At 44.7% G+C, this 27,067-nt stretch overlaps 1 protein-coding gene across 1 annotated transcript; it reads right to left on the bottom strand.

The window, feature by feature from the left end:
• Window positions 1–417: 417 nt before the first annotated feature.
• METTL11B (methyltransferase like 11B) lies at window positions 418–27,067 on the bottom strand. Its single transcript, XM_019531641.1, has 4 exons — window positions 26,865–27,067; window positions 17,991–18,166; window positions 2,601–2,850; window positions 418–1,528 (listed from the first exon to the last, which is right to left on the bottom strand). Exons 1-4 carry the CDS (start codon window positions 27,016–27,018, stop codon window positions 1,233–1,235), a joined length of 876 nt encoding a protein of 291 aa, XP_019387186.1. The 5' UTR covers window positions 27,019–27,067; the 3' UTR covers window positions 418–1,232.

The raw sequence follows: 27,067 nt of genomic DNA on the forward strand, positions 1-27,067 counted from the left end.
TTTTAGCTTTGATTTTTGTTAAAACAAAACTTTTAAATCAAGCTGATTTTGAAGTTTTCCTTCCTAGACACTATCCACAATATTTTTGTTCTCATTCTGAATAAAGCAACATTTTGAAACCTTGGAATCCTTCATGAAATAGATCATTCCTCACACAGCTCTATTTGAGTGTGTGTGAATGGGGCAAGATTGCATAGCCTTATGGTAAGGGCATGTGTGAGTGCTAATAACATCAAACCCAAGCTCAGCCATCTGCCATTTGCACATAAATCATAGATGTTTTGGTTTACACTAACACTCGCCACAGTTTTATGACTGTTAATTAATGCAATATTGTATTAGTTCATCTTATAGTCTCACTGTTAACACTCCATGAAATCCCATTAGCTCTGCATATGGTGGCAGACTTGTTTTGAATGTGGGAAAAAATAAATTTATGGCAGTATGAATGGTAAAAAGGCCTTTCAAGTGGTTTCTGCTGTGAACATTAGACTTTTGTTTTTAGAAGACTATTTTCTGCAACTTAATATGCACAGAAAGATTTTCACAACATTTCAGTGTGAACATGTATATTTTTTTTATTTAAATTTCCCCATGGAACATTAAGAATCATAATATAGCAGTATCATTCTAGAGCAGGGGACCCAGGAAGTGAAACTCATTATGGAAAAAGTGAAACTAACAGGACAAGTTGTGCTGTATTAACCGATTTAGTTGCACAAAAAATATACAAACAAGCAGTGTAACTGAAAACAAACATGAGACTTGCCTTAATTTTTCAATTTAAATCATTTTAAGATATCAATAGGAACACAAGCCAAAATTTAGACCCACATTTTCAGGGATAAAATGGTTTGTATTCCAAATTGAGGCATCTTAATCTTAAAGGTCACTAATTTTCATGAAGTGCTGAGCATGTACCCTGAGGGTTCTTTGCAGTATCTCAAATTAGGCTCCTGAAAATTACTTTATTTCTTTGAAAACTCCTGGATTACTTATTTGCTAATAGATGAGTTTTTTCTCATGCCTATCTGGTTAACTAAGGAAGTCATTTTGCAGAGAGGAGGGCTTTTGAGGGAGGATATAGTATAATGCCTTGATGTCCTGACTTAGGTGCAGTTACTCTACTGATCACACTGAGACAAACTACTCCAGTTAGTGGCACACTGTTAACAAAGTAGATACTTCCTCTTGTTTCTTTCTCATTGCAAGTCCCAAGTTTTGGTCATATTTCAGGCTTCTCTGAGCCCACCCCAGGAATGGCTGAGGTCTTTTTGCATGGCCATCATCCAGACAGGAACACACTGCTCAGGGAAGCCCTCTTGCTTCTCCTCCTGCAAGATGATGAGTCCACTCTTTTCAATGAGGCTCCGGAGGATGTTTAGGTTTCGGATCACACTGCTGTCCAGTGGGTCCAGGATACAGCCCTCTCGGGCCACATTGTCCTTGAGTATGATAACACCATTATCCTTCAAGCCATTTTGGCACCGGATAAGAAACTCCAGAAGATCTCTATCTGTCAGATTTCCTAGAAGCAAAGAGACAGAAAAGGTCATGATTAACTATTTAGACAGGACCTGGCTGATCCTAGCTGAGCTGGGTCTTGATTATCTGCTTCTTCATAATCTATTCATTGAGGTAAGCAATTCTAATCATTAGAGCAGAGGACTGGAATTTATAGATTACTGTAGTCTATTCTTATTGCTGCCACACCCCTTGCTGTAAAACCCTGTTAAAATTACTCAAGTACATGCCTTCAGACTTAAGTCCATATTTAGACCTCTACGTAGAAATAAACATGGATTAAAGTCAACAGAAGTCATGGATTCCCACTTCTACTTATTACAACTGTCTCCACAATGCAAAAATACTGCAAATTAAAGGAATTTTTCTTCTAGCAGCAAAAGGCAAAACAAGAATCAGTGGCTGGAAATAGAAGTGGGATAAATTCAAATTGGAAATAAGGTACAAAATTTTACCAATAACAGTAATGAACCGTTGAAACAGCTGCTCAAGGGAAATGGCAGATTCTCCATTGCCTGGTATACTTCAGTCAGGACTGGAAGATATGGTTTACACAAGCACAACTGTGGTGAGTGTTATGGGACACAGTACAGTTATAACTGAATGACATATATAAGGGAAAAGGTAAAAGCTTCTGAAAGATCTCATTTTTACCATCCTCAGTAGAGATTTGTTTAGCAACTAAATTCTCTAAAGAGTACATTTGCATGGAGCATACTCCATCCCCAAAAAGCTTCCATATACTGACCAACCAAGTAGATGCCATCCCCAAATTTATTGAGCATGCATGCCTCAGTCCAGGGCTGCAGAACCAAAGAGTCCTTTCCCAGCAATTACCTCTCTTGGCAACTGATAGCTGCTGGCATGTCAGGGCATAGACCCAAAAGGAAAAATCTCTTTCCTGTGCTCTTAATGTCACCTTCTTTGGAAACCCAAGAAGAGGCACTTTTAAATCTAGAATTTCCACATTTGGCATAACTTTGCAACCTCAATATTCTTAGAAGCTGCATTTTAATGCAATATAGCTGTAAATTATGGACATGTATTCACAGATATATGGCTGATGTTGAACTAACCTGAAACCCACTGAATCCAGATGACGTCATATCTTTGGGGGGCTGGAGTGAATTCCTGAAGACTGTAGCAATAGTACATCTCTACTTTGTCTCCTTCTCTCTGCAGATAGTTCTGGGCTGCATCCAAGAAGTTCTCCATCATATCTACCAGATCCACACTCTTGAAAACTGGCAAAAGAACATGCTTACTGACCCGGCCAATCCCAGACCCGCAGTCTAAGGCACAGTCAGTGCCAGCTTTCCCAGGTCCCTGTAAAGCATAAAAAAACTAATTGAAAGGTAGGTCTAGTACCACCTGAATGACACAAGGAATTACTAAGCAGTTTAGGCTTTTTATCCTTGAAGTCTAGTACTTGGCCTCCAGGAGCCCATTTACATGAGACACAATGGCACAGTACCAACAAGCTCATTGCTGTCATGCAGAAGTGTTGCCAGGCACTAACTGTGATGCAATGCTATGGGACAGTAGTAATGAGCTACTTTTCAGTAGCTTATTGCCACTGTGCCATAGTGTTGGGAAAAAAAACTGTACAGTGATGTTACTACGCAGTAACATCAGTTACTGCACAGTCATTTAGTACTTATGCAAGTACTAAATGACCATGCAGTAACAACTGCACAGTTCACCACACGTGTAGACATGGCCCATGATTAGCAAATATTTTATTCTGACAAGGAAACTCCTTCTTATGCACATTGTCAATTTGTCAATGCCCTTTGGGATCGACATAGTCAGCATTAGCAGTGATAGGCAGTCTCTCCTTTCTCTTGCTGAAATCCTATGACAGGATGCACAAGATTGGAGTCTGATGGGCAAGATTGGATTAAATCTCATGTGTAAAATTAAAAACAGTATTACCAACCATCAAATCATCCATCTACATTTTTAACTTTGATCTCCAAAAGCAGTGAGCTTCATAGATTGTCCATATTTAGATGGTTTGGCATGTAAGATATTATAGAAAGGTTGAAGGGTAAAAAGAAGGGACTTATTCAATTTATACTAAACTCAATTTTCTTAATTTGGAATGGTTCTTTAAGGTACTTGTTTCCATTATAGCATTGCTGACTCTTTGCTGCTTTTAAGACAAGCTCTGGAGACCAGCCAACCCAGCTCAATTAGTTCATTAGTTAGGACCATGTAAAGACAACAACCAATCAGCAAGGCATTATCTGTCCAGAAGAGCGGTGTGCTGTACAGCTGCAGCAAAATGGTGGAGGGGGGCAAGCTCAATGTGTGCTCTAACATACCCATATTTACACTTCACTTGTTTACTGCGTCAGGAATCTTCTTGCATTCAATGCATTTCTTTTCTTATCGAGCATCCCAAATGGTGGGCAAACTCTGGAGCCATCCACACATCTTTCTTATCTTATTCTGAAAAAGCTTCAGTAATGCCTGTATATCATCCTTCAGTCTTCTTGCTATGTCTTGCCCTTAGTGCTAAGGTCATGACACAGCAATTAATACAAGGTTCAACTACTGTTAAATTTCCTGGGTAGAATTTACCATGAGTTCAACGCATTCTGGGGGAACAGGCCCTGAACTAACAATAAAGCTTTGGCTAACAACATTTTATTTAATCCAGGCATGATTGTGAAGAACTGAGTTAGCTAACACAATTCTGACTACAAATAACATTGACAGGATAGTAAAATCTTCAGGGTGGGTTACCTATTGTCTCCCACGTTCTCCAGTTTGGCTGAACCTTTCAGCCTTTTTCCCTACTGGTCCAGTTGGACAATGCCTACTCCATACATGTCAGATCCCATGGTCCTGATCCCGCACCACGGGCTGGGTGCAATAAGCACCATTTAGCTGCATGGTGGGGAGGGCATGACCCAGCCCCAGCCCAGCACCATGCTCGGGTAAGAGGCCATGGCCCTACCCCAATCTGGCCTGGCAGGAGAAGGGGTGGGGGAAGAGGGCATGGCCCAGCCCCAATCTAGCCAGGGGTTGTAGGGAAGGAGAGGGTAAAGGGATATGGCCCATCCCAGATCCAGACGCAGGGGGAAGGGAAAGCAGCTTAACTCCAATTGACCCCATGGGGCTTGGGGTTTGCAGCAGAGCAGGGTGGCAGTGTTAGCTGTCACTGCTCCTGCACCACCAGATTTCACAGCCTGTGAGGAGCCCTACAGCAATGGCTCTGAGGACTGCATCTGGCCTGTGGACCAGAGATTGAGCACCCCTGACTTATCATAGAAATACAGTGAGACATTAATTTGTGAAAAGTACAAAATATTACAACAGTTACTAAGAAATGTATGGAGCTCAGGACCTCCTGAGTCATAGACCTGTGCTCACCTCTTAGCAGCTGCCAAATTCCATACCAGAGTGGATACATGTCAATAGTGAGGAAAGTAACTCCAATATACATACAGAGATGATACCAGAAAAAGCGACCAGTGCAGTTTTCTGGGGCCTAAGGCTATAGAGGACCTCACTGCATTAAATTGGGTCATATCTACAGAATACCAGTGCAAGTCATCTAGCATGTGGATGGACAAGAAGAAAGACCCTGGCCTTAGCCTCTGACAAGGTCCCTGTAAAGTCCAGTGCTGGCACTGTATGTAGTTTACAATGTTTGGGAATGAAAGACGCTCTATAAATGTTTACTATTATCTACGAAATACATTTTTAAGTAGAAGAGTCTTTTATATGATTTCTACTGGATTTCCCTCCAAATTTCTAGAATACAACCATATAAACATGGCAATTTAAAAACACTCTTAATAGCAGCCATTTGCCCAACACAAAGATCAGCATAATCTTCTTCCAAGTTCCTAGTCTTCCCTGAAAGTTCACCTATCTCGTAGAATCCTTGTAAATTCAGTTGCTAGCTGTTCACCCCTGCACATCAACCCAAACCAACTAGTCACAAAGCTAGAATAATGCCCCACTGACTAAATACAATTAAGTCTTAACAAAGAAAACAGCATGCACTGAGTCCCCAACCTGAGAACTGTCTTTGAAGAGCTAGTATTCCAAAAAAGCATGCGGTGAGATGTTCTAAAGGAGCTGTGTCTGAATGAAGTCAATATAGGCATGCTTGAGCTCAACAGAACTAAAATTTAGATTGAAGCCAAATGGATTATTTTTCCAGGCATTAAAAAATAATTCTCAGGACAGAGATCAGGCATGAAAAATTGCAACCCCTAAGGAAATTTTATGAGAAAATAATGAGCCACTGAAAAAGGATCTGTATAATGGAAGTTATATCTCACCATTAACTTTAGCAGGAACTTCTAATCCAGCTATAAAAGGGCTCTTAGGAGCCTGCTGCTCAGTTGTAAAACAGGAATTTTAACATTGTACAGGCATCAACTGTGTGTTTGGAGCTTCCCCAGCCTAATTTATCTCTTAAAGAAAACACATTAAGGGCAAATATAAACACCTTCTCTGTTCCATTTGACTGAGGGTTGATATGAGAGCTATGGGCTACCTTCTTTGCTGCAACATCACTGCTTGTGGAGGAGATACATTCAGGAGGAATTTGGCTCTTTCTACTTATTAGATAACTGTCGGGGGGTAGCTCCGATGTCGTTGGTTCTTGCCGTAACCTCCGCCTCCCCGCGTTGGGACCATCCTCTGGGTAAACCACCAGGAACCGCTCCTTTGTAGGCTGAATGCTTCCGGACCGCTTGCCGAGACTTTGATGATCTCCTGGTTCAGTGTTGATAATCCGGCGCGTGTCAGTCCACAGGTGAGACTCCTGTGTCCTAGGGGTCCCACATTGTCGAGGGCTCCTCCACCCCTACACCCTCGCCCGTACCTCCATGACGTGAGCAACAATCTGGTCAGCCCCCTTATCATGGTATCCTGCCCAGGGCCCGTAAACCGAAAGATAAGGAAACAACTTAATACTGACAGCCAGGTATTCCCCGGAGCTTGGGGCCATTCGGGCCTTTCGCGAACCTTCCCGGTCCTTCCCTGTCCGCTGTGGGGCTAGCACCCTCTTCCGAGCCTCCGTTTAAATCCTCAGCTCGCTCGAGAGCCTTACGGGGTCCACTGGCCCCTCTCAATCTCAGTTGGGGCACTTTTACCCTCTGTAAGTGCACCTCTATTAGCGCAAGTATGGTCCTCCGGCTCCTGCCGGGTCGAGCCGCTCCAGTTGGCTCAAAACAGTCAGTGTCCGGGGTGGGCCGGTTCCTTCCTGGATCCCGAACCCCCTTGGGGATTACCCTTACCCCAAAAGGTCCTCCCATGCCGCCAGGCTACTTGCGTCCATGCCCGGGCGCTCCCACTGGCATCCGCTCCGCCGCCGCTCCCTTCCAGTCCCTCCTCCTGAGCCGCCGCCAGCGTCTCCTTTATAGTGGGCCGGGCAGCCTCACTGGCTTTCTTCTGTGTGTACCTGTGGACGGTGAGTGTCCCCACCCTGGCATTTTGCCCCGAGGGGCATAAAATAGATTTGTTAGCTCTGGATCATGGGGTTTTGGGGGCCGCTGGCTCCCCTCCTCCCCCACATATCCCGCCCCTCAAGACACTACTGGGCATTACTCTTTCCTTCCTCTGTCCCTGCTCTTCATCCTTACTATCCCCTGGTGCTTCCTCTCTGCACCTTGACAAAAAATCAGCGACTGTATTATCCCTTCCTGGTTTATACGCCACCCAGAATTGAAAAGGTTGGAGGGCCAGAGCCCAACGTGTGATGCGCGCATTATCAGTCTTGGCTGTGTTCAGCCATCTTAACGGAGCATGGTCTGTGACTAATTTGAATTCACGCCCCAGGAGGTAGACTCTAAACTAATCTACTCCCCATAGGATCGCTAAGCATTCCCTTTCGATAGTAGAATACCTTTCTTCATGGACATTGAGTCGCCGGCTGGCATAGGCTATCGGTCGCTCTGTTCCCTCTACTTCTTGAGATAACACTGCTCCCAGGGCGTAAGCTGAGGCGTCCGTCTGTAGCGTAAAAGGGAGGTCAAAGTTGGGTGTATGTAGAACTACATCCTGACACAAGGCCTTTTTTAGGTCTCCAAGTGCCTTTAGTCGTCTCTCGTTCCATTCGACGTTGCCTGCTTTGCGCCCTTTCATGATTTCAACTAGAGGGTTTGCTATCTTGGCGAACTCAGGGATGAACCTTTAATAATAGCTCGCCAGCCCGAGGAAGGCCCGCATTTGTTTCTTGGTTGTGGGAGCTACATAATCCCAGATGGTCTTTACTTTATCCATGAGGGGTTTTATGCGGCCTTGTCCAACCAAGAACCCCAGATACTTGGTTTCCCTTTTTCCTATGGCACATTTTTTTGGGTTGGCAGTTAAACCCACCTGCCTTAATTCTCGTAAAATGGCCCTGAGAGCTTTTAGGTGCTGCTCCCAAGTCTCTATATATATTACAATATCGTCAATGTAGGCCATGGCGTAGCCCTGATGAGGCACCAGGATCCAGTCCATCAATCTTTGAAATGTGGCTGCAGCCCCATTCAGGCCGAATGGCATCCTCTTAAATTCAAACAAACCCCATGGTGTGCCAAATGCTGTTTTCGGTTGGTCTTCCTTTCTTAATGGTATTTGCCAATAGCCCTTAGATAGGTCAAGGGTAGAAATAAACTTTGGCTGCCCTAAGCATTCTACCAGTTCATTGACCTGGGGCATTGGAAACGCATCAAACTGGGACATAGCATTCAATTTTCTGAAGTCCACACACAGTCTTAAGCTCCCACCTAGTTTTTCCACTGCAACTAGTGGACTACGCCATGGGCTGTATGAAGGAGCAATAATTCCCTGCTCTAGCATTTTTCCAAGTTCCTTTTTTATGGGCTGAAGTCTATAATAGGGAATTCGGCGCCACCTTTCCCTAGCTATCTGTCCATCCTTGGTAATAATCTTATGTTCGACCCCTACCGCTCTTCCGGGCTGCTCGGTGAAGACATCCTTAAATTCCCTTATTAATTCCTTCAACTGGGAGAGCTGGTTATCTTGGAACTGTTTCCCTACTGATATTTGGTCCTGCAGTTTGTCGTTCTCTTTATCGCTACTAGAGGGTGTTCCGGATCCGGCCGTCTCAGGGTCACGTGAGATTAACAGGCACTCTGGCTCATGCCACTCCTTTAAGAGGTTAACGTGGTATATCTGTCGCTCTTTTTTAGCCCCTGGCCGTAATATCTCATAGTCAACCGGGCCTGCCTTCTTAGTGATGGTAAAAGGTCCTTGCCATCTTGCCACAAACTTACTGGTCAAACTGGGCAATAAAACTAACACTTTTTGCCCCACCTTTAACTCTCTCGTCTTGGCCTGGCTGTCATACTTTTCTTTCTGATTGTCCTGGGCCCACTCTAAATTCTGCTGGGCCATTTTGTTCACTGCCCGTAATTGCTCCCTAAGCTTCTGTACATGTGTGGAGGCTCCCCTTCCCGGATCTGGTTCGGCCTCCTACCCTTCCTTTACTACATCCAGCAGGCTTCAAGGCCGGGGTCCGAATATCAACTCGAAAGGTGAATACCCTAATGAGGCCTGAGGAGCATCTTTGATGGCAAACAATAAGGGCGGAACCATCAAGTTCCATTTTTTTGGTTCAGCCTGCATGCATCGCCGTAGCATCCCTTTTAACGTTCCATTAAAATGTTCTACCAGGCCATTGGTCTGAGGGTGATACACAGCAGTTCTTAAATGGCGCACCCGCAGCACCTTGCATAAGGCTCCCAACACAGCTGACATAAAATTTGTTCTCTGGTCCTTTATGATCTCCTTTGGTATCCCAAACCTGGCCACCCACTTCATCAGTTCTTTGGCCACCTTGGGCCCTGTGACGGTTTTCAGTGGGATAGCTTCTGGGAAGTGGGTCACTTAATCAATCAACACCAACACGAACTGATGTCCCCCTGCACTCCGAGGCAGCGGACCAACCACATCTAATGCTACCTGAGTGAATGGTTCCCGTATCACTGGCATTGATTGCAAGGGTGCTTTTGGGGGTTTGTAGGGACTTACTCTCTGGCAGGCCGGGCAAGCCTTACAGTATCTCTGAATATCCTCATACATGTGAGGCCAGAAACACCATTGCGCAAGTCAGGCCTCTGTTTTATGTTTCCCCAGGTGTCCTCCCAGAGGGTTGTTAGGGGCTAGTCTCAGGAGGGGTTTTCAGTAGGACTGAGGTATAATTAGCTGGGCCAGTTCCTCTCCCTTAGTCCGGCCTGCCTTTATTCTATACAATAACCCTCTTCTCAGTTCTACCCTGGGTATTGGCCTTTCCTGTTCGGGGGGCCTTACCTGGACAGCGAGTCGCTCGGCTTCCATCTCCCGGAACAGCAGCAGCTCTCAGTCGCTCTCCTGGGCCTCTCAGAAGTGGCTGGTGTTTGTTAGGGCCTCCATTTCAACCTCATCTGTCTCTTCGGACGCGGTTCCGGCGAGCCCGTCCTTTGAGTCCTTGTATTGCCGAAGTGTGGTTATTATCTCATAGATCTCCGGCTAGTCTTGCCCTAAGATCATGGGGTACAGGATACCCTCATCTAGGACCACCGGCATTTGTCATCTGGTACCCCCTACTTGTATGTCCAGCAGCCGTCTTTCTACATACGACTTCTGCTTATGAAGGCATAGCATGTGTACACCTGGACATCATCGAGCCTGTTGCCACTCCACCAGGGAGGGGCACACCAGGGACTGGGCACAGCCTGTGTCCACTACTGCCGTGACAGGATGCCCACTGACCCACACGCGAACTTCAGGAAGGGGCTGGATTCCCTCAGTTTCGTGGTCTCCGACCCCACAATCCATCGCCTCTGTCTCTGTGGGTTCTTCTATTCCCCTCTGGTCATCGGGAGATTCTGTGCCCTTGGCCAGCCTGGGTCAAAGTCCCTGTGGGCAGTTCTTGATGAAATGCCCCTTCCGCCCACATAGGAAGGATGTTAGACTTGTGGAGCTCCCCCTTCTGTTTCCCCTGCTTTCCTTGTCTTGTCTAGTGGTGGAGACTTTTCCTTTGGTCCCACTGCTTTTGCAGCGGTCGCCCTGAGCCATAGCAAATTGCTCTGCTAACCGCAGGGCTTCCCTTGACGAGGCGGGGCAATGGCTCTTCACCTACCTCTGTGTATCTTCGTCTAAGTCCGATATGAATTGTTCCATGAGGACCTGGTCACATATCTCTTCCTTTGAGGCCAACTCAGGCCTAAGCCACTTGTCCAGCTCATCCGCCAGGTGTTGCCATAAGATGCGAGGGGCTCTCGCCTCTCCCGACTTCTCCCTTCGGAGGGCCTGGCAGTGTTGATCCGGTGTAATATCTAGCCGCCTCAAGATTTCTGACTTCACTTTGTCGTAGTCCTGTGCGTCCCCCCTGGACATTGCCCTGTATGTGGCTTGGGCTTGTCCAATCAGCAGGACTCCTAGGTAGCCAGCCCATTTTGACCTTTCCACCCCGGCTGCTAAGGCCACTTTCTCAAATGTCTCAAGGAATGCCTCTGGGTCATCTTCCCTAGACATTTTCGGCATCCTGAAATCCCATGGCCCCCTCTGAGCCCAAACCTGTTGTTGGAGCATGTGTTCTTGTATGCTTGTTTGCCTCGTGGCCTGCTGTTGTTGCTGCTGCAAAACTTGAGCCATTAAGTTCATTGTCTGCTGTAGTGACTCCGTCACCGTGATTACCTGTTGGTGCTCCATCCGGGTTCCTCAATCTCAGCTAGGAAGCCGCTGTTGTTTCCAAGCCAATGCACCAGATGTCGGGGGGTGGCTCCGATGTCGTTGGTTCTTGCCGTAACCTCCGCCTCCCCGCGTTGGGACCGTCCTCTGGGTAAACCACCAGGAACCGCTCCTTTGTAGGCTGAACGCTTCCGGACCGCTGGCCACGACTTTGATGATCTCCTGGTTCAGTGTTGATAATCCGGCATGTGTCAGTCCGCAGGCGAGACTCCTGGGTCCTAGGGGTCCCACGTTGTCGAGGGCTCCTCTGCCGCTACACCCTCGCCTGTACCTCCATGACGTGAGCAACAATCTGGTCAGCCCCCTTATCATGGTATCCTGCCCGGGGCCCATAAACCGAAAGATAAGGAAACAACTTAATACTGACAGCCAGGTATTCCCCGGAGCTTGGGGCTGTTCGGGCCTTTCACGAGCCTTCCCGGTCCTTCCCTGTCCACTGTGGGGCTAGTACCCTCTTCCGAGCCTCCATTTAACTCCTCAGCTCGCTCGAGAGCCTTATGGGGTCCACTGGCCCCTCTCAATCTCAGTTGGGGCACTTTTACCCTCTGTAAGTGCACCTCTATTAGCGCAAGTATGGTCCTCCGGCTCCTGCCGGGTCGAGCCGCTCCAGCTGGCTCAAAACAGTCAGTGTCCGGGGTGGGCCGGTTCCTTCCTGGATCCCGAACCCCCTTGGGGATTACCCTTACCCCAAAAGGTCCTCCCGTGCCGCCAGGCTACTTGCGTCCACGCCCGGGCGCTCCCACTGGCATCCGCTCCGCCGCTGCTCCCTTCCAGTCCCTCCTCCTGAGCCGCCACCGGCATCTCCTTTATAGTGGGCAGGGCAGCCTCATTGGCTTTCTTCTGTGCATACCTGTGGACAGTGAATGTCCCCGCCCTGGCATTTTGCCCCGAGGGGTGTAAAATAGATTTGTTAGCTCTGGATCATGGGGTTTTGGGGGCCACTGACTCCCCTCCTCCCCCACAATAACCCACTCCAACATAGCTGAAAATAGATCATGTCACAGGTCTGTATATCATTGCTTCCTTGGCACTTCTTTGATGATTAATTCAGCAAATTATTAAGGTCAAATGATAGTACAGAGATCATTGCTATAAATATCCTGGCTTGCTTCTAGTTACGTGTAGTAACTGCTGAATGTATACAAGGGCACAGAAAAATCTCACTTGCCACTAGTCACTCTACTGGTTTCAGTCTGTACAATTAGGGAGATTAATCCGTCTTTGTTTCCAAAAGTGCATGAGTCCCCATTTCCAGCTGCCGCTGGAGAGTGCCTGTTCAAAAACAGTCCTAATTAGCCAAAACATTAAACATTATTATTCATTCCTATGCTATCTACTAGGAGCTCATAGTATAGACACAGGACAAGTTTGTGCTTTTATAAGGAATCCTTTGTGAGGGCCAACACAGACAAGAAGCTGACTCAGTCCACTCTGAGATGAATTTCCATGGCAATTCAGCAGAAGGAAGAGGTTAGAACTGCCTTGGGGGCAACAGTGAAAAGCTGGAGGTAGAGCTGGTTGGAAAACAGGATATTTTTAAAAGAAAAAATTTCAACCAAATCAAAATAGCACCCTAGTACCTCATGGGAGTTTGGGTGCCATATGCCCTTGTGTAGGGCACAGCGGCACAGCAGTCAAATGCTACAACTCCCACCCAATGGATCTCACATCTTAGCCTCAAACAAGGGACATCTTTAATTAAAGCACCCCACCCCCAAAGCATGTGTAGAGTGTCTCTTAGATCTGCTCTAATTAAAGCACCCACAGTGTCTTGTGTATTCAGGGTCCCACACTTCAAAATGGCAGCAGAGGCACTTTAACTAAAGCTTGTTTGACAAACTTTAGTTAAAGTGCCCCTGCCACTGTTTTGAGGTGCAGGGATGCTGAATACATGAGACACGAAGGCTGCCCTGACATGCTGTAATTACAGCACTTTGGAGCAGTGTTCCTGCACATCTACAGTCACCCACAGGTTTTATTTGTATAGTTTGGAGAAGTATTAGACAAGCTTTTGGACACAAAGTATCCTTCCTTAGGCCCCTTGCCCTCTTAGGGTATTAAAAGAAGGCTGTGTTACACATAAGAGCAAATCAGCACAAAAATGCAAACACTAGAGGCTACAGGTTTCTGGTAAGAGATAATCTTACCTGTAATGTAAAAGGAAGAGTGTTATTACCAATATCTGTAATGGCTGGTTTAGCTAGCTCTGTTTGAAGTGTTTCCTAAGCTATGCTGCAATTATAACCGATATAACAGCTATGACTATATCCATATGGCCTCTGAGACAAGCTCGGGCCAAGAAATTAGCTCCTCCTATTCACATCTCATGCACACCTGAGCCCACAAATTAGGCATCACAGATACCTTACAAATGAGCCTATGAATGCACATTAACACTGTATTCAGATATTCCAGATGCAGAAAGCCTGGAGGGGGGTGTACATACTGTGGCTTCAAGATGTTCAGGCTGAGCAAGCAAAATCTGTTGCAAAAGTGTTCAAGAGCTGTTGTCTCTCCTGGATTTGAGCTTCTTTCATTCATCCCTGGAGAATGTGCTAGGTGACCTAGTAGGTCTTTCACTACATTGTTTTTCACTGGTCCAATTCAAAATGCTCTGAACCTTCTAACATTGGGGATTCATATATCCCGTGTATAAGCCATCCTGCCCTGCAGTTAAGACCTATCTGCACTTTAAAGTTTTGCTGGTTTAACTATGCAGGAATAATTGAAGAGGCACAATTTATCCAGTTATCTTGACATAAAAGGGTTTTTGCCAGGATAGTTTGTCCCAGATCAAGGTAGTAAAATAAGCAACACAAGGATAAATCACATACCAATTAAGTCAGTACAGGCTGTAGGGCCTGAAGCCATAAAAAAGAAGGAAGCTCACTGATAATACCATTGAACTTGGGGAAACAAGGCTCAGAGCTACCAGAGAAGTCTAAATGGACACAGCTGAGGGCCTCTTTTTTATAGCCACATGTGAAGGAAGAAAAAGGGCTGTATGGGCCAGGTCCCATTTGCATTTCTGTTACATGGTAGTTTGGAGTGTTCTTGTTAAAATACCATTGTTTTGAATCCAGGAATAATAAAATGCTATGTCTGCAATTGGATGAAAAAAGCAGTGCATCTCATGTGGCTGCACTGTAGAATGGTGGGTCAGAAGAGCCGCGGGGGAGTGGGGGCAGTGCATGCCTCCTGGACCTTATTCTGTCTGGCAAGGACTGTGAGGTTTTTCTAAATCTTTGAAGACTGAGATAGTACAGAGGCAGCTTCAGAGGTGAAATGGCATGAAGGCAGTGTGAAGTGGCAAGCACAATTGAGATTTCTTGGGCTGAAGCTACAAGTGCAGCAGCCTCACTGAGGGAGTCTGAGGACCTCTCTACCCCCTCCAGAGATGCAGTCACTTCAGTAAGAGTACGTGGTAGAAGCACTGGAGCACACAGCCCTGACAGATGAGAAATGGACCTGCCAAAATGCTGGATTCTGCCAACTGTGGACAATGAACTGTGAGTAGCACATAAGCAAGGAGAGGAAGGGAGGCTTGGCTCACTAACTCATCTGTCACTCACAACTGTAAGGGGAGGACTTAGGTTAAGAGTTTTGCCAAGAAACCCTGGGGCAGGGAAGAGGTGTCACCTACTATAGTTAACTTATAAATTGTTGGTTTTCCTTAGCTAATTATGCATGTCCTCTCTCTCTCTCTCTCTCTCTCTTTCTTTTTTCCAAATAATGTTCCTGTCATTTTAAATCAGTGGTGTCCAACCTTTTTAAGTAAGAGATCACCTTTGGCATTTAAAAGCAACCCAAGATCTACCACGTGCTGCTATCGCCACCCCCCTCAACCCCTCTCCACCCCCAACAATCACTTGAGGTTTATTTCCAAGTGGGGAAGGAAGGCAGGGACGGATCAAGGCAGAGGGAGAAAAAGTTTTTTGGGATGCACCTCCCCAGCAGGTAAGTCCCACCCAGCCAAGGCCCCACTCAAGTTACGCCTGCTCCTGCCTCCATGACACTGTCCCTCAGCGCGGGGCCTCAATCTAGCCCCCTTCCCTTCCCAACGGACTGACCTGCTGGGCTGGGGTGCATGCATTCATGCATGCATATGGGCACTCAAGCCCCCCACCCCAGCCTAGGATTGACTTCAAGAGGCTCTGAGTTCTAGTACAAGAGGTTCCAAGATCTATCGGTGAATCGAGATCTACTGGTTGGTGACCACTGTTTTAAAACCTTGGTCTCAGTAGTTGTGGGCGAGGAAATGTTGCTCATCAAGGACACTGAAATGAAATATTTTTTTTTACTGCCAACAAATTCTGACAAAAGTGTTACCCCCAATATAATTGCAACTACATTATGGCTTTTACTGATATAGCCAAAAATACCCCTTCCTGATATGGTTATGCTGATAATACATTTAAGAGCGAGTCAAACCAAAGACAACTTGGAGCTTGTCTTCACTTCAAAGTTAACTGATATCTTAACTCAAGCGTTTCCCACAATTTGAGTGCAGTTCACATATAAAACTCCTTAATTCAAGCATAGAAATGCTTTTAATTTAACTAGGCTGGTCTGACAAGGAAGTTATAGGCTAAAACATAAATGAGTTGGTTGTCTTCCAGCACTACCCCATAATTTCCTCCATGTGCCTGGACAGGACATGTTCTGCTATAGTTCACTGGGAAAGAATCATGGTTCTTATTGCATTAGAAATCATGGAGTGTTCCCCCGTAAGTCTTAGTGCCACATTTAAGGGAATGCAATGCTGCTGTGGACACAATCACTTGAGGTTTATTTTCAAGTGTGGCAGCCCTCAGTTGATATAGGCTAAGTTCAGAAGAATAACTTCAGTAAAGCCAAGTGAAATTATTTTTATGGATGCCAATTTTGCCAAAAAATTGAGTTTGCTGGAGATCAAACCTGTGTGTCAAATCAGGTTGAATTTGGTGAAAATGTTTTACTAAAAAGTAGGAAAAAAATGTTTAAATGCCTAAATAATGCCAAACACCCAAGTGGTAGGTGGGGGAGCAGTGACAGTTAACACTGCCACCCTGCCCTGCTGCCAAATATTTCATTTTTAACTCTTTCAATTTAACTTTTTAACTCTTCATTTAAATTTGGGGTGAGTGGAGGAAATGGGACATCCTTAAGATACTTTATCTTAGTTTAAAGAAAATATTTGAGGTTGACCCAAAACAAAACTTCAACTTCAAAGTCTGTTGAAAAAAACCCAAAACTCTGCATTGAAGGCATATGCATACCAAACAAATGATTTAGTATCTGTGTGGGTTCAATTCACTTTGCAGTAATTAGAAAAAAATATAAACCTGCATGCAATAACCAACATGATTAGTGAACTGCACATGAACAGAGAATAGGTTCATCCAGACCTGATCAGAACTAACAAACCCTGAATGTTCCCATTTCTTTTTGTCTTGGGCTATCAGGATGTCACTGATGATAATCAATGTTCTGATAATCACATAATGTTCTGTGAGGAAAGTGTATCAAAGAGACTGGGTTAAAAATTGAAATAAGAACTCTGATCTTCAGTATTTTGTAGCTGTCAATTTGTCTCATGCATTGGATATGATTTCTCTTTGCCATGTAGAAGCACTGACACAAACCTTACTTTCTTTTTCAAGTTTCAGAGAGAACAGCAATTAACAGTGTGATATCAGCTTGCTGCTCAGAAACCCACAAATCTGTACTGTTTCCAGAAAGGGTGAAATCTTTCCCTGTGCATAGGACCAGCATAGGATTTTGTACTATTTGAGCCTCACTTATATCTTTATATCAGGACTTAATTGGGATTCCAGTGATGGGCAAGCTTTTGGCTGGCTCCAGGCACATGAATAAATTTAATCTCTTGTGAACATCCCCTTCTTGGCAGTGCTTCTAGTCTCTTTGAAGAAAAAGCAATCATTTTGGCACTTTTTTCAAGCATTGCACAGACATTGACTAATTTTTTTCCATTACATCCTTGGAGATAAGAATGAATATGATGTTAGCTTTTTATTACAGATGCAGGAACAAAGAGACAGTGCTCTCAATAATGCCCAATTTCAACAAGTTTGCATAGGGTGAAGTAAAATCTAGCATTTGGCCCATTGAGATCATGCAATTCACCCGAATCCACTCAGCAAATTCTTGGTAAAGTAGGAATTACAGCATAGGAGTTTCTGGCTTACAAGGTTATGAGCAATCGTATAGATCATACAGCTTCTCACCAAAACGTAATGATTTAAACAGAAGTCAATGTAGTGCTTTTAAAACCATACTAGGTGCTTATCCACATTGTCTAAATACCAGTATAAATGGGTTCTAAATGATTACAGTTAGGAAAGTTTAATTCTGAGCAGGTTACTCTGTATTTGCCTAATTTAGGGTTTCTTACACCTTCCTCAGAAATATTTAGAAATGGGAACTGCAAGAAGCAGTCATGACACAAGTCTAGAAGGACCATTAGCTTGATCAAGCCTATCATTTTCTGCTTTCCCAATCAGAATGGGCCTGACACCATAGTATGTACAGAAGCAAAACTCCCACCAAAGCCAGTGGTGTTTTCTGTATACCCCAGGCTAATCCTACAAAAAGAAGTAAGCCTGCACCTCCATATGGAAGTCTGGAGCTCTGTACAAGGGCAGGAAACCACATGGTCATCTTGGCAGGATCAAGTCCTAAGAAAACCATGGCACAATCCATGTAAATTGTGACAGATAGCCCTTGCTTCTTGCAAAAGATAGGATTGGATGACTCACCCCAACAAACTTCCTAAGAAATTCCCTGGAGGATTCAATGTCTATATTAGACAGCTCGATGTAATCTCCCATCATGCCCTCCTCTGTTGCTGGCACATCTCGGTAGAAATGTTTGGCTCTGGCATAGAACTGCATCTCCCCATTGATCACTTTACTGGTTAAAGCATAAAGTTTCACTGCATATAGAAAAAAATATGAGTATTATTATCATTATACACATAATTGTATGACTAGATTATTTTATCTGGGGGGAAGGAAGATTGTAAAATCTTTGAATTTACAGTAATACTGAGATTAGTAAAATTCTGATTCACAAAAAGGAGAATATTTCTTGGGGGTTCAATCCTGCAATGTATGAGAGCTTTTAACCTACATTTCAGTTATTTCAAGCCGAGGGAACTCTGCATCTCTTGGGAATGTTCATGCTGTCCAGATGTAGACCTTGTTTATGTAATTGCAGAAATACATTCCCAGATGGTTCCATTATAGATGAATGTTTCATATTTTAGAGCAAGCATTTATGCAAATTTGAGCACTGAAGTCTCTGCTACACAGTAAAGCTGTGGGTAGTATTAAAGGGTGTGCCGTGAAACTTTTTAAACTATAATGAGGCTCAGGTCTTAGAGTCTGGGAGCTTCATTCCTTCCTGCCTTGGATGTTATGTAGTCATTTAAAAATGTGTGAAGAGTGAGCTGAAGAGGAGTAAATGGTCCCATCAATACATTTAAGTAATGCAATTGTGCTCGCCCTTTTTCCCTGGCAGTGCCTGATCCAACTGTGGGCCAGATAGTAATTCTGATCCCGTGTCCGGGGCCAGCATGGTGGCCACCATCCAGCCACAAGGAGGGGTGCAGGGAGCAGTCCAGCCTGAGCCCAGCCCTGCAGCTCTATCTAGGGGCAGGATGTGACCTGGCCCCACGGGGAGGAGAAAGGGGCATGACCTGGCCACAACACAGCCCCCTGGGGGAAAGGGTTCATGGTCAGGCTCCAGTCTGACCCCACAGGGGAAAGGGGGCATAGCTCAGCCTCAGGGCAGGGGGAGGAGATCGAGCATGGCCTGACCCCACAGGGGGAAAAGGGTGCATGGGGCCTGGGATTCAGGAATTTGGCAGGGGGCAGGGTGGCTGTATTAATGGCCACCACTCCCCCGCCACCAAATTCCTGACCCTGTGGAGAGCCCTGTGGGTCAGATGCAATCACTCTGGCTGAAGGCTGAGCACCCCTGAAGTAAAGAATTCTATGACTATTCTGTAATATTGTACTTCTGTTTGGCATAGGTGCAAAGGTTAATTGCAGAGTGAATTGTAAGATTAGGCCCTAGTGGTGGTGGCAACATGTAGGGGATGCATGGGGGTGCACGTGCACCCCCGAGAGTGCCGGTGTAGCCCCTGACTGGCTGCACTTACCACTTAGGCAATAGGTAGGCAGGGCAGGCAGGAGTGCCGGTGCCCCCCCTGCAAGCGCTGGCCGAGGAGTGGAGCACTGTGGTACTCCCAGACGTGGCCATAGCCACTTCCAGAAATGGCTGCAATGATCAGCCATCTCACGATCGGCCACAGGTTCAGGAAGATTGGCCAAGGGGGGGCCCCCCATCACTGACTGGTCGCTGGGGGGGGAACACGTGCCCCCCTGACTAAGGCAGCACCAGTTGCCCATGCCTAGTGAGCATGTGTGACACAAGAGAGGTGATTAATAAAGCAGTGATCCCCAATCAATGGCCCCTGAGACCCTCTGATACAGGCCATGGACATAAGAAATTTTGCTTCTACAGATAATATGCTTCTTCAGGTTGACAGAGAGCAAAGTACAACTGGCTCAGTATTGTTGTTCATGGGTAAGGCTACGATTATGTCAAAGCAGTCATGGAGGTCAATGGGACTGTGAAAATGAGGAAGCCCTCTGACTTGCATGATGCACCTTGCCACCCAGTCAGATGGAAGAACATATAGGATCAGGGGCGAGGCAGTTCAGTCAAAGATGTTGGCCTATAAGAAAGAATGGAGTCAATAGCTCTTCAAACTACCATGCCCATAAAGCAATGCATTGTAGCAGAGAAATGCAATCAGTGAAACTACTGTCTAGCTCTTGTAAGCATGCAGGAAACATGCTTCCATGACCTTTTTTCAGACCTCTGCCATGAAATTCACTAAAACTTACTGTACCAAAATTATAGCCTTACTCATTGATCAGTGAAGACTAGGAACCACTGCTGGAGAGCATCAGGATGTAAACCTTTATCTGCCATGGATCAAAAGAGGTGTAATCAGTGTCAGCGATTAAATTAAAAATTCTCATGCACCCAGGTTTGAAATTTAGATTTCCCTGTTCAATTCTGAAGCATTTGAGCTTTATATTGTTGCTACATGGTTTGCTGATGACAGGAATAATGTGTTCACAGCTGTTTCTAAAATTTGAATTCTCAATTTGGTATCTGATTAATTTCCCCTTTTCTTTCATTAAATGTCACGAGTCTTTGTTAGTTGGCCTACATTTTTAGTGGTTATTAAAAATTCACCAAAAAAGGCTTGTTTGGAAAGTAGCAATGGAAAATGCTCTTGTTCATGCTCACATGCTCTTGTTCATGTTCTTGAATGACAACCAGCCATTCTTGAATGTTACTGTAATCAAAAACCCAAATCACAAGACTGGCTATGAATAGCAAGCAAGAAGAAGGGAAAGCTGAACCTAACACTGGAACAGCTGTGGAAGAAATATCTGCAAACATTGTTTTACAGTATGTGACCTGCTCCACTGCAGATCTCCAGTGCAAATGAGGAAGTGGAAATGAACAAGTGCCAAATCCCTTTCCAGTAAGGCATTATAGGCAACAATGAAAACAGAGACCTCCCCATGGAATAAATAAATAAAATGACAGGGTAGGAACATGATGTGTTCAGCTTGTAACTGTTATGACCTTGCCTTCTATTGTACCTTTACATTACTAAGGGATTATTGCCTGTAATTTTTATCCAGGTACCATACTTTCCTCTGACCAGCTAGTGAACAGGCACTCTCACATGCTCTCCAAAGAGCGGAGCAGAGTCAGGCCACAAGCCCTGAACATAAGCGTGGAATGTGTTTATTGAGGGCAGCAGGCTCAGCAGGGAATGCAGAATGAGTGCCTGCCCATCCTCAGGGTAGGAGTGACATTACAGTGGTAAATGAGAGAGGGACAGAGGAAGTAGGATGGGGAATAATTACCACCAAAGACCACTCTGAACAGAATAGTGCTATTGGGTTACATATAAGCAGCATGCCAAGGATCTCCTTCATCCAACAAAAGCAGCATTACCAGCCCCTCTTGTCATCACCTGCTTAAGTCAACTGCTGAAAGGATACTATTAAAGCTTTAATCCATTACACATTTATGTTATGCCTGAGAAATATATACCACAAGTAAGCATTAAGCCCAGCAAGGGTCAAACCCGGGGGTTTTACACACTCCACTGATTATTTTCACATACTCAAAAGAAACATTTGACTGAAGAAAGAAAAACAAGGAAGTAGCAACCAGTCCTGTCTAAAACCGTGACTTCAGCAACTGTCAAGCCCTGGGAAATAAAAGGACCCATTGGTCATTGTTCTTTTCTTCTAGAAGTGATATCCTTTTGCCCTGAGAAGCTTCATCGTCTGTCTCTGTATACTGTAGTCTAGCCCATGTATGAGGCTAGTCTGCAGACTCTTGGATGCCAGCTTACAAGATTCTATTGACATCCGCTCAAGGAGTTTTATTGGGCTTGTCAAGAGATGGCATTTCATGCTGTTCTGCTGGACGGAAGGGAGTGAAGTGAACAGACTGCTTGTATTGTAGTGCTGGGAACTGTGGGCCATAAGTGGTATAAATTACTGTTGTTCAGAGCAACAATAACTTCCCCTACTCAAACTTCACCCCTGTCAAGATATCACAAGAGAGCAATGCTACTCGGAATCTGGGATCTGTGGTCAGGACCTAGTTTTTTCATAAGCCCTCAGCTACATGCCGTCTGTTGGTTTATCTCACCATAAGCAAGATGGTAGGATTTGGCGGGTTTGTTTATGCATCTGTAAGTGAGCCTGCTGCCCTTGGCAGCCTGACTTTGGCCAAAGCTCTTCCAGCCCTTTTGAAATGCAGAGAGAGTTCTTGCTCACACAAACAAACTAACACACCAAACCGATGATCCTTCTCCAGGTAGTAAGCAGGGCCCTCTCCCTGGCCCTTCTTAGCACAATGCTTATCTTTCAGTCCCTCTCCTGCTTGTGGACCATTCCTTTCCCCTAGTTCAAGCTCCCTGCTTTCCCTCTGGGGTTTTTAACTGCCTGTAGGTACTCCTTGAGTAGCTATTCAACCACAGCTGGGCCTCTACTACAGGCTTTCTGCCACCTCTTAAAGGACCAGGCTGTCCTGGTACAGCATCCAGTTCAATCATGGATGGTTTCACATAAGTCCTCTGTCTCTCTCCACATATGAAAAGGAAGAGTCTCATGTTTCCAATCAGGCCACATTGTTATTCACTACTGACTGGAAAGGAACAAAAGAAACATATTTATTGATCCAAAGTTTAATTGCAATGTATTTATAAGATGGGTTGCAGTATCCAAGCTAGAATGCAATGCCCCATAGCTGCAGAGAGATTTTAAGGGCAGTTACTCACACGTAACATTTTCAAGAGTAAATGGCTTCCCATGAAGCCATGCCGCTGCTTTTAAAGAAATGTTTTTAATAAAGCAAGAAATAGCATGTTTCTGTACATTCTTGGTCTTTTAGTTGAACCTGCTGGCAAGAACTCTAAGAGGCAATACTTAGGATGGACCCACTAGAAAGCAGACTGAGACCAGAAATTCATTTTGTAAAGGTTACCAAACAGTCATCAGATGGTAGTAATTTTCAGTCACTACAAACTTGGTTTGGATGCAAAGCAGTGACCTAGAGGCAAATGCCAGTCCCCTGGGCCAGACAATGAACACTTACCTAAACCCTTTTCCTCTGCAAAGTCCAAAATGTCAGCCCTATGATTTTCTTGTGTGTCAACTCAGTGTTTTGTTTCTCAGGTTTCCAAAGCAACCTTCTCCTGTTCAAAGCCACTAGAGAAATGGTAACACCCAATGAGGGTGATCAAATTCAACCTTGTTCTCAGTTATAATATCTCATATTTCTTATTTGTGGGGTTCACTCATCCAAAATTGCTTGTGGGAATGGAAGTTGCAAATATTTTTTAAGAGTTCAATTTTGAACTTGTTTTTGTGGCTCCAGGTGACTTTGCAAGGCACTGATTGGGTTCCATTATGAGCATACCCCTGAGTACCCCATAGAGAAAGCAGCCTCTGACTGATTCCTTATGCATCAATTTAAAGCCACATTTTTCAGCTGAGGACATGAAACAATAAACTCTGACACTTATCGTACCAGAGTTGATTGCTTCCCAGGGGCTGAATTTACATGGGTGTCTAGAAACACAGCATGTTGAGCCAGGTTGTGGCAGCCCTGGCTGGCAGGGGGCTCTGAGGGTCAACCTTCCAGCCTGGCACTGCTCCACCCCAGCACAACATGCTGCAGAGTGGCTGGCTGGACCACAAGAGTGCTCCAGTGTAGGGCTAGCCAGCAGGCAGCCCCACCACTGAAGCACCCTCATGCCACAGCCAACTCCTCCAGCATCTACACGTGTTGTTGTAGAGTAAAAAACTCTGCAGCAGGATACTACTTGTATTTGTAAATACTATCCTGCTGCAGAGTGAATTAGTTTACTCCTGCCTAATAGCACTGCATATGTAGATGAGAGACATTTACTGTGGAACTAATTAGTCAACTCTACAGTAAATGCCTTGTGTAGATGCAACCCTAAGGTAGAATTCATCCCACAACCAGGGCCAGCCTAAGGCATATGGACGAGTTAATTCACACTTAAGGCCTGTTTTATGTAAAGGTGAACTTTGTCCCCATTGAACAAGAGTTTAGATTTGGACATAGGTTTGAATTACACTTTGACTCCTGGTGGGGGTCTGCAAAAAAAACTGGGCTCCCCATCATGATGCCCTAATAGAATTGGAGAGCCCCCAAGTTATGATTTTCAAATCTTACAGAGGAGCTCTCAGCTCTTATGGGGGCTCAGCCCCCATAAGCTCCCCCATAATTCAAACCCTGGACAATATGGGGCTCAAGAGCCAAACATTTAGCCATATAAATTGACTGGACTTTGTTTGTTTTTTTTTACAAGAGATCTCACTTCATCATCAGTTACTAAGTACACACTTACGTACACTACAGGCATAATTTTCAGCATCTGAGTAGTTACACTGAAATCCATGAGACTGCTCTTGGAATTAAAGTTAGCATTTACTTATAAATGCATTGCTAGACTGAAGCTTTTATTCACTCACATATTGGATTTATAAAGAAAAATATGTTACTTTGTCTGTAAAATGACATGTTTATATCAATGGCCTTGATACCAGATGTGCATAGCTCATATGTAAGTTCTGAGAAGCTTAGTATAGAACTCATAGCTCAGTGCTAGTGGGGCTAGTATATCTGGATGACACCCTTGGAGCTTAACAATGTTAGGTTGAGCCTAGACCTTAATGGAAACTACTTGTGATTAAATTTAAACACAATCATAATTGCTTTGCTGAATCAAGATCCTAGCTCTGTTATGTGACGATAGGGATTAAGAGGATACACTAAGAAACCAACCTTTGCAGGTGTTGTGACTCAGCCTTCTAAAATTTACATATGATACTGTTACTGCTGTCTTTCCTGCCATTTCATTCATTTTTGCTCCCCACTAAACTAAATATGAATGCTGCATGCCCCTGGAGGCTGGGCACAGCAAACTCTCACAGGCTGCATCGGTGCTGTTGGCAGTGGGAGTATGGCGGCAGCAAGAGGTAAGCTCCCAGGCAGCCGCAGCACTGTCGGCGGTGGGTGGGAGGGGCAGGGGTGGTGAGCACTGACCAGCAGTCGACAACCACCTGCAGACACCGCCAGCAGTAGCAGCAGCGGCCAGTGGTGATCAGGGCGGTGTCAGCAGCGTGATGGGGGTGATGAGCAGTTACTGCCCAGAGGTGCCACCAGCAGTGTCAGAGGCACTTTTTGCAGGGGGTGCACCGCCAATCTCAGGGGGCGCACGTGCACCCACGTGCACCCCCTATATGTCACCAGTGAAACTAAACTTGAAATGATAATGCTGTCTGGACATTTAGACTTGCCCCATTTTACTGACATCACTGCCCTTTCTCCCCACACATAAGAGACCATAACAAGGGGCAGTAACTAAACTGGACATGCTGACAAGACACTCATGCAGTGCAAAGGTTGTAGAGAAGAAGAGAAGGAATGATTCAAGATCTGTCTGAGAATGAGAGAGTAAGATGTAAAAGAAAAAATACGTGACTTGTTTATAGCCTTTAAGTATGTAGGCGAGGTCAAGATACCTATCAGACCAAGACATAACAAGACCCGGTGCCTAGAAGTTAAAGCTTGGATAGATTTGGACCAGAAATACCCTTAAGACAGTTTTTTAACAGTGATAGTGGGTGAACCCTTGGAACAACTTACCATGTTGTTGTTTGAGACATTCAGCCTGGTGGATTCATAGTCATTTGGAGCTCTTACATCAGGATTTGATACACTTTTGCCTGTCCAAAGATACATTGTTGTCTGACCCCAAATTACAGCCTTCATGCAGCAACTTGTTGTGGAATTCTCTGCCCTGTGCTATGCAAGAGGTCAGACGAGATCATCCTAAAAGCCTTGTTGAGCCTTAAAATTAAGGTGCTAACATTTTCATGAACTTCTGGGGATTATGGAAGCCAATAACTAAGAAAATCTTTCTTTCTTTCCTTCTTTTTACCCCTTTTCTCAGTAACTGGGTTGGAGAGAATTTACCTTCCGTGGTAGCCTCCAGATGATTTCAAATTTTCCTTGTATTTTTATAGAAATGTTGCAAAACACAAAATTGGTTCCATTCTGTAAGAGATGTTTAAATCCCTGGATCTTCAGCAAAATTTGCACTGGTATGAAAGGCAATTGCATATGATCAGCTAATGTGATCTACTGCCCTAAAAGTTTCTCTGAATGTGAACAAAGCCTTCAAGATTATCCTGTATTGAACAATCTGGCCAGTGTGGCAGACAAGATGGGACCTAACAGCTTCTTTTCACCTCTAGGTCCTATGGTTCTAACATTCGGTATACTCAGCAGAATGCAATCAGGAAAGTGACTGTCCAAAACAATACATGGTTTCTTTTTGATGCTTTGTTCTGAGAAGATTTGTGGCTTGTGAGAAGTCAGAGCCAGGTTTTCAATAGACCTTAAATCCTATTTCTGTGCCTACAATATATATGACTCAATATTTTATATCCAGCAGCTCCCCACTGGAATTTGGCCACAAATGAACTCTTTCAGAAGTATTTTCAGACCAAGTCAATAACTGTACTACGTGACTTACTGAAGAGATTTGTGATTACAGAATGTAGGTGAAAAATCACCTCCATCTTTCTTCAGCACTTTTGCACCCTCAGAAGAATCACTTATGTACAAGCTATTGATTTATTAAAAGACAACAAATCGGGACATCAGAGAACCAGAAATCAAGGCTTCATGTTCCTAATACAGCTTTTCACCATTGAACTCCTAGCAGCTCAATACATTTTTAAGGGTAGCAAAAGAAGTAGCACCTGAAACCTAAATTTATCTCCTCCATCCATCTGACCACTCTATGCTGCCATTATGGCAATGATGTATAAAAAACTGTGCCACATCAATGGATGCTGAAGAATAAAACTGACTCTGGGATTTATATAGCTCTTCAGTATCTCTGATAGGACTTAACAAAGCAATTATTTACTATAATTCGCACAATGCCTTCAGAACTGGACATGCACACTCATGTTACTCACCCAGGGAAAGCTTCTCCAGCAGATAGAGGTAACTCTGGAAGAAGTCAGTCTGAATAGCCTTGTGCAAGACAAAAGACATGCTGTGTCGACACAGTTCTTCATCTGTCTTGTGCCAGCGTGACTTAAAAGCTAAATGTGCTCCCATATACTCCATGATAATGATAAGTTTTGCAAGAGGGGGAGTTGGCTGGATGGTGCTCTGA

The sequence above is a fragment of the Crocodylus porosus genome, unplaced genomic scaffold (assembly GCF_001723895.1).
Source record: "Crocodylus porosus isolate Cpor-Errol unplaced genomic scaffold, CroPor_comp1, whole genome shotgun sequence".
Taxonomy (NCBI): Eukaryota; Metazoa; Chordata; order Crocodylia; family Crocodylidae; genus Crocodylus; species Crocodylus porosus.